At 37.8% G+C, this 14361-nt stretch overlaps 1 protein-coding gene across 3 annotated transcripts in view; it reads left to right on the forward strand.

Moving 5' to 3' along the window:
• Positions 1-1223: 1223 nt before the first annotated feature.
• The window catches only part of GRM1 (glutamate metabotropic receptor 1), a 314004-nt gene continuing 300866 nt past the window's right edge, over positions 1224-14361 (forward strand). The window contains exons 1-2 of one of the 3 annotated variants that reach the window (XM_075862858.1): positions 1224-1290; positions 3315-4183. In XM_075862858.1, coding sequence (XP_075718973.1) covers positions 3481-4183 — 703 coding nt within the window. In that variant the 5' untranslated portion in view covers positions 1224-1290; positions 3315-3480. Of the gene's footprint in view, positions 1291-1583; positions 1704-3314; positions 4184-14361 lie in introns of those variants that run through there. The other 2 variants (XM_075862859.1, XM_075862857.1) reach the window with 2 other exon arrangements.

Raw genomic sequence — 14361 nt, forward strand, 5'->3', positions numbered from 1 at the left:
CAGAACGGTCATCCAAGTGCTATCTAGTTTGGCAATGGAAGACAGTGAAGTTTCAAATCAGTGAATAGAAGCATTGTCTCAGAAAGAAGTTGAAGTCAACATCAATGCAGGACAAGAATGTCAGGTTATAGTTGTTGTTAAAATTTAGGGCCAAGCACTTCAAAGTCTAGAGTCAAGGAATAGCAGAAATGTACCTACAGATGTTTCCTTCCTTACCTTTGTTCTTAATGCAACAAATTCCAAGATGTGTGGTGCATGATGACCAGCTTTAAATAAAACAACATGATTTTGTGATATTCTGTCGCAAGATGTCTATGCAATAAGTGTCTACGTGTGGCCACCCAGTAGTTGTGATGTATGGTGCAGCCTGTCAAAGGTTTTTCTAGAATTCCGCGATATTGTATTGAGTTTGTTTCATGAGAAATTAAGTCCTTAACCAAATACAAGCAAAGGTAAGGGTGGACACATCTGTATTAAACGTATAATAGCGTCTGAGGAACCTTGACTTTACTGAGGTCATTGGTTGGCCAGGAGGAATGCTACACTGTGCTATATATGCCACTTGGCATTCTACTCCGCCACTGCCATTGTATAGAAATCCTATGACTGCACCCACAGATTCTATCAGTTCACAAAATATTTTTTATTCCTTGAAATAATAATGGTAAATACAATAAAAACAAATATTATCATCATTATTGTTATTATTATCATCACCTTCAGTATTATTATTATTGTTATTGTTCTTGTTCTTAGTATAATTATTTATACAGCACATTCATCTTGCCTGGCTTTGTACATTGTGAATAATCATTGTACACCCGCCACAAAAAAAAAAACACCAACAAAAACACAAATCAGTGAAGAAAATGTAATGAATACATGTTGTGATCAAACCAATAATACTATTATTGTGTATGATCAGGTTTAGGGATCTTGGTAATGAAAAAGCACATGAATAGAAAATGACTGTATATCCATTGCAGCTGGAGTTATCAGCTGACCTTTTTAACATTCATAACCATATGCTATAATTACAGTTCTCTATGATATATTAGTATATATACTATATTTAAAGAATAAACAATTGGTGCTTATATTTCTCCAGCATCATGACACAACAGATCATATAGAACAAAACTTTGTTTCCTTGTGGTGAAATAGTGTTGAAGGAAGAGGGCACTAGAGTACAGACAAAACCCTGTATCCGCAGCTCATTGTGTCAGTGCAGTAGCTTGGGCTCACACAGCAACGATTCCATCAAGGAACAATTCTCCATCTCTCACCCAGGTAAGTCTTAACTTTCATCCTTTAACTCAGCATTGCCCCTTAATTCAGTAAACCTCATATTTTATGTAGAATTCATTCAATTCTACCACTTAACACTATGGTAGCTAATTATTTTTGTTCATTTCTAAATGATTATGCTGCATGTGTTCATAATTTGAATGGAATTCCTATTTATTATTGAGTGGCTGTTTCTCTGGTCAGTAGGTGTCTAGTCTGAGACAGCCCTGCATAGAGTGGGCAATGCACTGCACCCACAGCGACAGAAGGAACTGGTGGTTGGATTTGCTTGTGTGTGGGCTGCTGAATGTGTGTGGGTGCTTTGTGGTTGTGGGAGAGAGTTATAGACAGAGCTAGATAAGAAAGCAACTGTGGCTATGGACGTGAGTGGACCACTGTTTCCTTGCACTGTCTGGGTGAGTAGTAATGAATGAATAGGAGTCATTTTTATAGCTGGATCATTTTCGTTTGCAGGTTGTGTAGAAAGCACACAACATTGCATTGACACCGATTACATGCATATAGTTAGAGCTGCTTTCCCATTACCTTCTGTGCCTTGCAATACGTTTGCTGGAGCGCTGTCCACGGTGCTGAAAGCAGCAGGACCTGTAGAAAGCACATGAGAATTGCATTGTGTGCACCTATAGTATGTATATATGTTAATTGTGTCTTATACAATACTCATAGTGATAGAGAGAGCAATTTCCCTGGTGCTAAAGGCAGCAGGTCCTATAGAAAGCACATGCTATTGCATATCTTTGAATGCACCTGAAACCTGCTTGTAGGGAGTTGCTATCGATTCACTCACTGTACAATGATAATATACATAGTGATAGATTGAGCTCTGTCCTTAGTGTTTAATACAGCAGGTCTTATAGAAAGCACATACAAGAAATGATAGCACCTATTATAATAATAATAATAATAATAATAATAATAATAATATAGGTGAAGTGATGATTTGTACTATACTATACACAAAATGCTAGGTAGAGCTCTGTCCTTGGTGCTCTGTAATGCACAAAGAAATGCACTAAACAGCTTATGCAGTAGCTATCCATCAGCTTATTATAATATATTACACTTTATAAGCAGGATGCAAACCAGGTGTGGACATTAACCTCTTAGTTCCTTGGTTAACACTTGGATATTATTTTTTTCAGCACTGAGCTCCCTTAATGCTGAATATATTAATTCTATAACTATTATATTATAGTTTCATGAAGCTATTTACATATCATTTAGTCAATAGTAACTATTTCACACCAGGTATTTTGCCGAGTTTTTGGACGCGGAAACCGCGTCGCAAAACTCGGCAAAAACGGCCAGAGAACGCCTCCCATTGATTTCAATGGGAGGCGTCGGCGTCTTTTTCCCGCGAGCAGTAAAACTGCCTCGCGGGAAAAAGAAGCGACATGCCCTATCTTCGGGCGCTTCCGCCTCTGACCTCCCATTGACTTCAATGGGAGGCAGGAGAAAGGGTATTTCTCGCTGTTTTATGCCCGCGGCGCTCAACGGCCGCGGGCGAAAAACGGCACGATAATCGCCGCGAAAATCGGCGTGCAGGGAGAGGAATATCTGTCTCAAAGTTCCAAATGGAATTTTGAGGCAGATATTCCTCCCCCAAAATACTCTGTGTGAACATTAAAGTTTCCATGAAAGGACTTTTACTATATTCTTTATCTGACAGTGGTTCAGTATTTGTTAGCTGCTCTATATGCACTAGTTCTGACCTTGCCAAAAGGACAAGATAAACAGTTTGAATTTTTTAACATAAATTGGGAAAGAATGATGTAGGGCTATTCTCTATCCTATCATCGCCCTAGAGCAGGGAAATGACAACCTATCATGATGAGAACTGGAGTTGACATGCTACAAGATACATACCAGCACTCAGACATATGCATGCCTGTGTGGTATATCTATTATAAAATTATATATCATTTTTATGTTATCAGACAAACATGCAGATAATCTAACAATGAATTATTTCATATCAGTATTTTCTTTCTATTTCTTTATAACAGGGTCACAGTGTTTGGAGAGATGTTCTTGGCTACAGACTCAGTCGGTTTAGTGCAGTGTTACTAAGGCGGGATCTGGAAGCATTGGATTGTGACTAGGAAAACAGTGAACATATACAGTGTACAGCTATATTTTCAGTGCAACTCATTGACCGTTCCCAGGATCTGCATGGCGTCCTTCTGCAAAATATTTGATTTCTTCCTGATTATCTTGATGATAGTGATGATGAGTCTAGACACCTTCGATGGAAGTGCTGGGAGAGCTGGGGCTTCTAGCCCAAGGTCGGTAGCTAGGATGGATGGAGATATTATTATAGGAGCCTTGTTTTCTGTGCACCACCAACCACCAGCTGAAAAGGTACCAGAGAGGAAATGTGGGGAAATCAGAGAACAGTATGGTATTCAAAGAGTAGAAGCCATGTTTCACGCACTGGACCTGATTAACATGGATCAGACCTTACTACCTAATATTACCCTGGGAACAGAAATACGAGACTCCTGTTGGCATTCATCTGTCGCTTTGGAGCAAAGCATAGAATTCATACGAGATTCCCTTATTTCAATGAGAGATGACAAAGATGGCATCAGTAAGTGTTTAGATGCCACTCCAACACCTCAGGGCGGAATTAAAAAGCCTATTGCTGGTGTGATCGGACCAGGGTCTAGTTCTGTAGCTATCCAAGTTCAGAACCTTTTGCAACTTTTTGATATACCACAGATTGCTTACTCTGCAACAAGTATTGATCTTAGTGACAAAACTTTATATAAATACTTTCTGCGGGTTGTCCCCTCTGATATCCTACAAGCCAAGGCAATGCTGGACATCGTGAAAAGATATAACTGGACTTATGTGTCTGCTGTCCATACAGAAGGTAAGACCATTATTAAACTGTAATAATAAAGACAATAATCAATCCCATACTACTGTAAATATACATTCTTATGGCGTATACAGTGATTCATAAACAATATGTATATGTATTAAATGTATTACATTATCAATAGATGGTATGTACAAGTGTATTATAACAGAGTAGCCTTCTTTAAGCCAACTTCATATTTTCATAATGTCAAATGAACTTAATATATTGACTCTTAACTATCTGTCATTGATCAGACAGTTATTTAAAGCTGCTACGCTATTAACTTACTACATGAGTCAGTCTAGACAGACTCATACTGCATGTATTGCATTGCAGCAAGTTGTAAATAACTAGCAACTTCAGCTTCTTTACCTCTTTGTAACGATTTTTTTTTTACTTCTTTGTAGTTATATATACTTCCTGTGTAACTTTTTAATTTTCCTAAATGTACTAAATGTACTTGTATGTAACTCCTGCTTCCTCTTATGATGTGATGCAATTAGAGTGACATTTTTGTATAGGAAACAAAAAATTTTTATAACCTTGTATTTATAATCAAAATGATAGTATATAGTGATGATATCGTCACATGCTATTTAGTGTGTCATACTATGGACCTCTTTCATAAATAATAAAATAGGCACAGGTAGACTACCATTTTCTGTCTAAGAGTATGTGCACACGAGAAGTGGCTTTTACGTCTGAAAAGACAGACTGTTTTCAGGAGAAAACAGCTGCCTCGTTTCAGACGTAAATGCTCCTCCTCGCATTATGCGAGGCGTCTCTGACGCTCGTAAATCTTGAGCTGCTCTTCATTGACTTCAATGAAGAACGGCTCAAATTACGTTGCAAAGAAGTGTCCTGCACTTCTTTGCCGAGGCAGTCAATTTACGCGTCGTCGTTTGACAGCTGTCAAACGACGACGCGTAAATGACAGGTCGTCGGCACAGTACATCGGCAAAGCCATTCAAATGAATGGGCAGATGTTTGCCGACGTATTGTAGCCCTATTTTCAGACGTAAAACGAGGCATAATACGCCTTGTTTACGTCTGAAAATAGGTCGTGTGAACCCAGCCTTACTGTATACCCTTTTTCTCGAATCCCTTTAAACGTTTGGACAAGGTGGACAAGGTGGAAAGAGGCGCACAAACCTTATAATGAAACATGGTTACCAACTGAGGTTCTTATTCCTATAACTTTAATGAAGTTCCTTACAACAAAAAAAGAATTTATATTTTTATTTACTATTCTGTTTTGCCAAATATAATAATGTATCTGTATTTGCATTATGATATTTAGTGGCAACTGTAGACTAGTTTCATTACATATTGCAGTCCTGTATGTTTTTTTTTTATATCATTGTGACAATTTTATTATAAAGGTCAGAGATAACATATAATTTAGGTATGACATAGTTTTCATAAAAGGGTTTTTCAGAATCAGAAAGTAAGGTTTTTATAGAAACAGCACCACTCGTGTCCATGGATTGTGTCAAGTATTGCAGCTCCAACCCATTAAAATAAATTAAACAAAGATGCAATACCAGACCCAACCCATGGAGAGGAGTGGTGCTGTGTCTAGGGGGAAAAAAAAGCAATTTTTTTCTAATCCTTGACAACCCCTTTAATTCTTGGGGAAAGCTTTTTGCTTATTTTTCCATAGAGCATTGATCACAAATGCCTTACCATCTTGTTCACTCTTTATATCAAGACTTAGTATTCCTGTATGGCTAAAGATGGCTCCTTAGAGCTCATTAAAACATGTTTTCACTCTAAATACAATCACACAAATGTGTGCAAGAATCAGATATAATAACCAATCAGTCCTTGATGATTCTGGCATCCAAATATGTTGAGTAAACATTGAACTTCATATTAGTATACTCTATCAAATATGCGAGACTAATACTGAGAAATAATGAAGTTCTTCAGCAACTGGACAGTTCTAGTAGTATATTGGAGATACCTTCATCTGACAATAAAAAGGCATTTTATATAATGTAATATTAATGGCTTATCCATAGGTCATCAATGTTGAGGTGGAGGTCTGACTCCAGTACGCCAACTGATGAGCAGAAAAAAGGGGAAGTTCTCCTATATGTGACTGTGCCTAGTACTGCAGCTCACCACCAGCGCAGTGCCATTGACAAGAGTGGGGCTTAGCTGTGGTACCACATGGATAGTGCTGTTTAAGGTACTGCAGTGAAGAGACCCTTTGTTCTAATAGGTAGATGTCCTCGGCGTCACATCAGACATTGATAGCCTATCTTAATAAAAAGGACACCAATCTTATATTTTATAAAAACTCTTTTAAAAATCATAGGTAACTTACCTCTTAAACCTTGGTAGGTGAGTTCTAATGCTTTTTAGAGTACATAGCAGAATTTCCACATTCACCTTTTTTATCATTTGAATTTAGCAAAATTTTGAGCATTATAGGTATAACGATCATTGTTGAAGTACGTTTTTTTTTTGTACAAGGTAATACTTTCAGAATACACATAACTCTTATAAGCCATTGTTGCAGTGTGTCCAGTGTTTCATTCTCCTGTGCCTCATGTTCAACGATTTGTGCACCTACCTGACCAGTGTCTAGTTTTTTTATGCTTCAGCCATTGTTATCCAGTGTTTACATATCAATCCCTGGTGTCCAATTTTTTCCATGCTCCGTTGCCCTAGCATTTTGGTGTCCCTGATTGGATGGTTTCCAATGGTCCTCTTGAGTGAATATCTATGTACAAATTCTGGGCAACAGAGGTCCCTAATAATTCTATAGTTAGAAGTCCGGCAGAAGATAACAAATAATGAATGCTGTATGTGTATTTTAAGTAATATTTGTGAAGCAACATCTTCAAGGTCAACGCTAGTAAGATTAAAACCTTTTTTAAGGTCATGACATCTATATGGTTAGCAATATTTGAATGTGTATTGATCTATTATTCACAAGCTCCTTGTAATATGTTTTATGAACTGCAAAATAAATAGTCCTTAGATACAGTTAGGACAGCTGTATAAGGACAGTGATCATAGTTATTAAATTAATATTGTACATAGTTCAGCACGATCTGATCACTTAGATGAATAAGATAGATTCGGACTTCTCACAAGTGCAAGACAGATGTTAAAGTATTTCATCATTTTGTCATGTTTCCAACTGTCAAAGATAATTTTTCATGTAATGGCTATTGGATAGAGAAACCTCTCTGTGACAGGACATGAATTTTAACACTGTACGAGGTTGGCATGTGACCTATTTTTTCTACGTATACAAGCTGCATACTTTACTATATACAGCAGAACCTCACTAGGCTTGATTCGACAATCTATTCAGTTTAAGATTTTTCATTATTTTTATTTTTTTATTCCATACCATATGCTACCATGGCACAAGTATTTATTAACATTGTAGTTGTAACTCTGAATCTACTGTATGTCTGTTACCAAGGTCTCATTGCCTTGTGCTTATTTTCTTTTGTGGTCAATCAAGAATTAAAAGATGTAGAGTTGTAGAAACATATAAAATGTCGGATGTTATGTGTTGTGCTCAAATGATAAGTTCATAGCTTTTTAGATCTATTTCTAACACTTTTGTCCCAGATGATTCACCTCCAGATTGTTCTAGACAGCATTTATTGTTGTTGCAAAATTGTGCTCAATATTGTGTATTTGAAACAAATAACTCTTGATACAAGCTTTGTGGATTGTGCTTATAATTTATTTTTAACTAGATCCATGTTGTATTGGTTGCTCTAAAATACATTATATGGATAAATATCATAAGCTGTAATAAAGGTAATGGATTTGATGGTAATATATTTATAAACTGTCATAAATATTTAAATCAGGGAGTTGTTATTATTAATATAATTTTTTTTTCAAAGCCTACATACATTTTTGCCCTTGAAATTATTTTAACCTATTACAGTAAGTACGGTGAGTGAACCAGAATGCCAAATAATTTCTTACCAAACACATTTTCTTCATAGTCAACTTTTGTCAACTCTTTCCTTCATGTCTACTCAGAGTATTTCTAAATGATTGGAAATTGTAATTAACACAGGATATCTAAACATATCTAGACCAAGAACATTATAAGGAAGCTACCATTCTTGTTGCCATACATTACCCACATAACATTGCCAGATTTTGCCAAAATAACACTGCCATAGAGTAACCACATACCAGTGCTATACAGAACCCATACAATAATATCATTGTAAGTGTGCTGACCAACTGATCAAATATGGTCTGTGGTTTACAGTCAAGCAGAAACTATTTTATTCCAATGTTAGCTTTGTTGTGGCCTATCATTGGGGACTAGCTCATTGTGAAAGGATGCAAGAGACAAGGAATTGGAAACCTCAGGCTAGCTTTGTATGCTAAAGATCGTTATGAAGCACACATTTTTAGAAATTATATAGTTAGGAAAAGATACACGTATTTAATTGATGACACAAAATATTCTTCAAGTCTCCATAGTAAACATCAGATGACAATACAGAATTTCCTTTTGCTGCTCCCTAAAACCTATTATTTTTAATGTTTACCACTACATAATACGTTAATCCAAAATATTCAGAAAATCAATAAATAAATTAAATTTCTTTACAAGGAATCTGTCCATAAGACTTTTATAATATGAAAAATGTCTATAGTCATCAAAATTGTTCTATCACTCTCCTTCTCTCCTACACTCAGAGAGCAGTGTGGGTAAAACCAGCTTTACATAGCAGTACACATTAGAGTTTACGACATCACCAGGACAATTGACAAACAGCCAGGGACTGTGTTTTTGTGACAACCATATTTTAGATTTTTATTAAATAGTTACTTATCCATGACATGGTCCCACACAAAGGGATATTAGTACAAATGCAACCTAATAATAATAATGTTTATTTATATAGTGCCAACATATTCTGCAGCACTTTACAATTTAGAGGGAACATGTACAGACAATATTAGATATTACATAGTGACCAAATGGATTTACTATTCAAACAAGAGGAGTGAAGACCCTGCTCGCAAGAGCTTACAATTTGTGAGGAAAAATGTAAAAAAGTGTTTTGTTAAGTACAATGGTCCAGCCATCTTTTATACATATGGGGTAGTGCACATAAAGCTGCAAGAGCCAAACACCAGCCAGTATCGGTGTATGACAGACATAAAGGGCATTAGGGTGCAAGGAGTGTGGGGGATACTGCTGAATAAAGGGGTCTAGTTCTCATGACTAATGTAAAAGGTGGGGCAGGGAAAGGAGTCAGATTAAGGAATGTTATAGGCCTGTCTAAAAATATGTGGTTTTAGGGCACGTTTAAAACTGTGGATGTTGGGAATTAATCTGATTGTCTGTGGTAGCGCATTAAAGAGGACTGGTGAAGCATTAGAGAAATCTTGGGGATGGGAGTGGGAGGTTCAGATTATGGAGGATGTTAATCTAAGGTCGTTGGCAGAATGTAATGCACAGGTAGGGTTGTAGACAGAGATGGGGAGGAGATGTAAGAAGATGCAGCACTGTGGAGAGCTTTGTGGGTGAGAGTAATAAGTTTGAATTTAATTCTGAAGGGTATGAGCAACCAGTGCAACCTCCATATTTCTACACCTCTGTAGTGACAGTAGCATTGAACATATTTGATTACGTAACTTATACAAAACATATAATACATTATTGCAAAGTAAATTTTTTGTTGTTGTTGTTTTTCAACTTCGTCACTGGTATCTTTATAAACTATTTAAATGAAGAACAAATGTTGATATGTTAAAAATTACAAAAATGTACATACTTTTTCACATGTCTGTAGGGCAATAACATAATTAACATCCCAACATAGTTCATGACATCTAGGTGACCAATTAAGTATCCTAAAGAGACTCATAATAACCAGGGGATGCTGTGGCCAGGACCTAGTTACATTGCTTTGGTACATCTGTAACACACCTGCCACAACTTAATATCTGGAATAATGAATGATGGATACTACACAGTCGAATCACATTATTATTACCACCACCTAATATCCAGATTAACCGCCGTGTGCAGCACGGACAGCAGGTAGGCGGGCTGGCAGTGTCTCAATAAGGTGCTGGTAGGTTTTCTCAGGTATCTGGAGCCATGCTGACTGCAGCGCATCCCACATTTACTGGAGGGTGCGTGGGGGAGGATCTATAGATCGAACAAGATGATCAAGGTGGTCCCACAGATGCTCAATTGGGTTCAAGTCTGGCGAATTAGGGGGCCAGGGAAGTACTTGGAAGTCTTGGTCGTGCTCTTCCAACCACTGTCGGATATTTCTAGCCATGTGACATGTTGCATTGTCTTGCTGGAAGATTCCATCTGCCCCAGGGAAGACGAACAGCATGTATGGGTGTACGTGATCTGCAATGATTGATTCATACCCAAATCAGTTCAGAGTGCCTTCCACATGGATGAGTGGACCCAGAGAATGCCATGAAAAAATTCCCCAGACCATAACGCTGCCACTATCAGCTTGTGTTCTTCCAGCAATAATTGCAGGGTGTTTTGTTCTCTGATGTTTCTCGCCTGACACGCTAACGTCCATCTGTTCGATGAAGCAAAAAACGTGACTCACCGGAGAAGGCAACCCTTTGCCAATCATCAGTGGTCCAATTCCAATAATGCAGTGCAAATTGAAGCCTTTTTTCTGATGCAGCTTTAAAAGCACATGTCTGCTTTGGAGCCCCATACGCAGTAGGGTTCGCTGAACTGTTGTTTTAGACACACGTCTAGTATCCCAGTGGTTGATTTTCACAGTGAGTTGCTCCACTGTAGAGTGTTGTTCGGCCCTCGCGTACCTTCGCAAACCGACGTCCACCACTCTTATCAATGGCACATGGTACTTTGCGGTTTCCATATCTGTTATTCCCAATGGTGCCATTTGTCCACTCACAATACACTTTCACCACAACAACATGCGAATAGTTCACAAACTGCGCTGTTTGAGAAATACTGCCACCCTTGGCCCGAAAGCCAATAATGATCCCTATTTGCAACTCTGATAAATCGCCCCTTTTACCCATGGCAACGAGTGATATGTGTTCAGACAGCCTACTGCACACCTTATATATCCACCGAGTCAGCCCACGACACATCGCTTCCTTCATGGGCTACGCGCTGCCGATGTCGAAAGTAGGAGATGGTCATAATAATGTGACTCGACTGTGTATTGCTGCAGTATGACTCTATAATATAATGTTCATTACCTTTAGGGTATGTTCACACGTGCATGTCCGTTACGGCTGAAATTACGGAGCTGATTTCAGGTGAAAACAGCTCCTGAATTTCAGACGTAATGGCATGTGCAGGCGTTTTTCGCAGCGTCCATTACGGACGTAATTGGAGCTGTTTTTCTGCGGAGTCAATGGAAAACGGCTCCAATTACATCCCAAGAAGTGACATGCATCTTTTTTACGCGCCGTCTTTTGACAGTGGCACGTAAAAAAATGACCGTCTGCACAGTACATCGTAAAACCCATTCAAATGAATGGGCAGATGTGTGCCGACGCTTTCAAGCAGTATTTTCGGCCGTAATTCCAGGCGTAAAACGCTTGAATTACCTCAGTAAATAGTGCGTGTGAACATACCCTTATTTCCATTATTAGTAAATATCACTTGGCAATGCAGAATGGCCTGTAAAAGGTTCATTGTTTATTAGTTCTTGTACGGAATAATTCTTTATCTATTCAAAGTCTAAGTTCAGTGACACAACAACATTTGATATATGTAACAGTACACAATGCTATGTAACATTATTGCAGTCATTTTCCCGTGTGATACACTTTTCATCTCTAAAGTGACCACAGAGTCTAGTCTCCTAACAGACTTAAGGGTCATGGTCAGAGACAACAAATCAAACAAGGACTTGGAAAAGAACAAAACAGGAAGGCTCCCCCCTGAAGTCAGACGCAGTTATGGCGGACTACTCCAAATCCTGGAATAAGTTAGGAGGATGTGTGCTTAAACTAGGGGATGGAATGCAGATAAGTAAAGAAAAGGGGTCATAATGTACATTGAACTAGGGGTTTTGTAAGATTGGAAAATTATTTTTGTGGAATTGGATTTAGATTATATTTATGTACTAACATCCCAGTTAGCAGTGTTTCAACTAGAATGTATTAATACACATCTTTACACATATGTTACAATATTTAAAATTTTTAGATTGTGGGGTAAAAGTGCAGTATCTGGAGGTCAACCCACCAAAACACAATCAACATTACTTGCTGGAGTGTTGAACAGCTCTTTCCTAGGAATGCCAGTCACAACACCCACAAGCCGCAACTTGGTCACTTCTGTGTGTAACCTCTTATCTGCCAATGCTTTTCACTAGAATGACAGGGGAATTAGGAACATGCAAATAATAGCAAACAGTAAAAAGTTGCAAAACATTAGAAAAATAATCTGTATAAAAATGAATTGGAAAAGAATGAATATTACATTATACTCCATTTTACAAACATTCGGAGTAGAAAGCATACTGAGATGTACAACACTAAGTTTAAATTGGTAACTCACCAACTGGATGCTTTATTTCTTTTTACATCACCCCATCTGGCACCACCAGTCATTCTAAAGTCAATGTCACTCACATCGCATCCCTTCCCTTGTATGAGCTGAATAATAATTTGCCAGTCAGGCACGCTTTTATGTACTTATCATGCCAGATGATTGGTTTATTAGATAGCAGGTGTACAGGCATACCTAATAAAGTGGTTGTTATTTTATATATATATATATATATATATATATATATATATATACACACATATATATATATATATATATATATATATATATATACAATGAAACCTCGTTGAGACAACTACCCAAGACTAGAGTGTAAAATGGTCTCCCAGAGGAGTAATCTTTTTAAAGAGGTGGTCTTCTGGAGAAGTTTGCATGTATCTATAACTATTTAACCCTGGTCTAACCTCTTATATCCATCAAATTTTTCTACCTTTTAATGAAACATTAGTAGATTGTAAGCTCTTCTTGGCATTGACGATGTAATATGTATCTGTATTTCACTAAGCACAGCATGAATCACTTTCCCTGCTTGAGCCTAAATGACATGTTGGCAGTTTACTTCAGAATTATATGAAACGTGGCTGCAGATGTTCACTTTCTCAGCATGCGTTCCCGACTTCCTGCAAAAAATAGGAAGCTATGGTATATTTATTGTGATCAAACCGCTGCTAAAACATTCTTCAGCTGTATTTTCTTAATCCCGGCATGAATTATGCATCAAACTCTACCGGTTTGATCTTTATGCAGTTGTCAAAATATGTGTGCGATCCCAGGAAGTCTATATTTAGAATAAGAAATATTTAGGAATTAAATAAAAAAATTTAATTAAATAATAATTATTACAATTACCGGTTTTGGCTTCTTATGTAGTTGTTAAGAAATAATGGATTTGAAGATAGGTAGTGTTAAACAGAAACCATGGCCAAGGTTGTATTTGCATGTAGGCGAGATTGGTAAATAATCTTGAGCGCCAAAATTTTTATTTACATACTACACGTGTGCCACATGCTGGACACATGCCTTACACACAACACTCACAAATAGGTTAGATGCCACACATGCACCACTGTCACATAGGATAAATGCCACATAGGCAACACTCACAAATAGGTTAGAAGCCATACATGCACCACTGTCACATAGGATACACACCACATAGGCAACACTCACAAATAGGACACATGACACACACACACACACACGCTAATCACACATAGGAAACAATGTCATACTACACACCAATTACCCATACTAGATTTATTTTGCCCAGTGCTGAATATTGGTAGATTCTCTGCAAGCAGCAGAAAGACATGCCCCCGATACTAGTAAGCGACGTCCCCGATTTTGGTAGGCCAAGCTCCCGATATTGGTAGACCACGCCACCTCCCACCACAGTAACATCCAGAGTGCGCCCCCCTTCCCCTATGTCCCCTAAATACTATTTATTGTAGATTTCTAGAATGTCAAATTTCAATTTTTCATGACCTTTTGAAAGCTTTTTAAAAGAATCAACCTTAAAGTAAGGCTGGGTTCACACCTGCGTTGTGACATTCTGTTGTACTGCTCTGTCAGAGGAGCAGAACAAGAGAATAACGTAAGCAACGGTTCCATTGCACAACGGACACCACCGACGGCTGACGGA

This window comes from Rhinoderma darwinii, chromosome 4 (assembly GCF_050947455.1).
Source record: "Rhinoderma darwinii isolate aRhiDar2 chromosome 4, aRhiDar2.hap1, whole genome shotgun sequence".
Classification (NCBI taxonomy): Eukaryota; Metazoa; Chordata; class Amphibia; order Anura; family Rhinodermatidae; genus Rhinoderma; species Rhinoderma darwinii.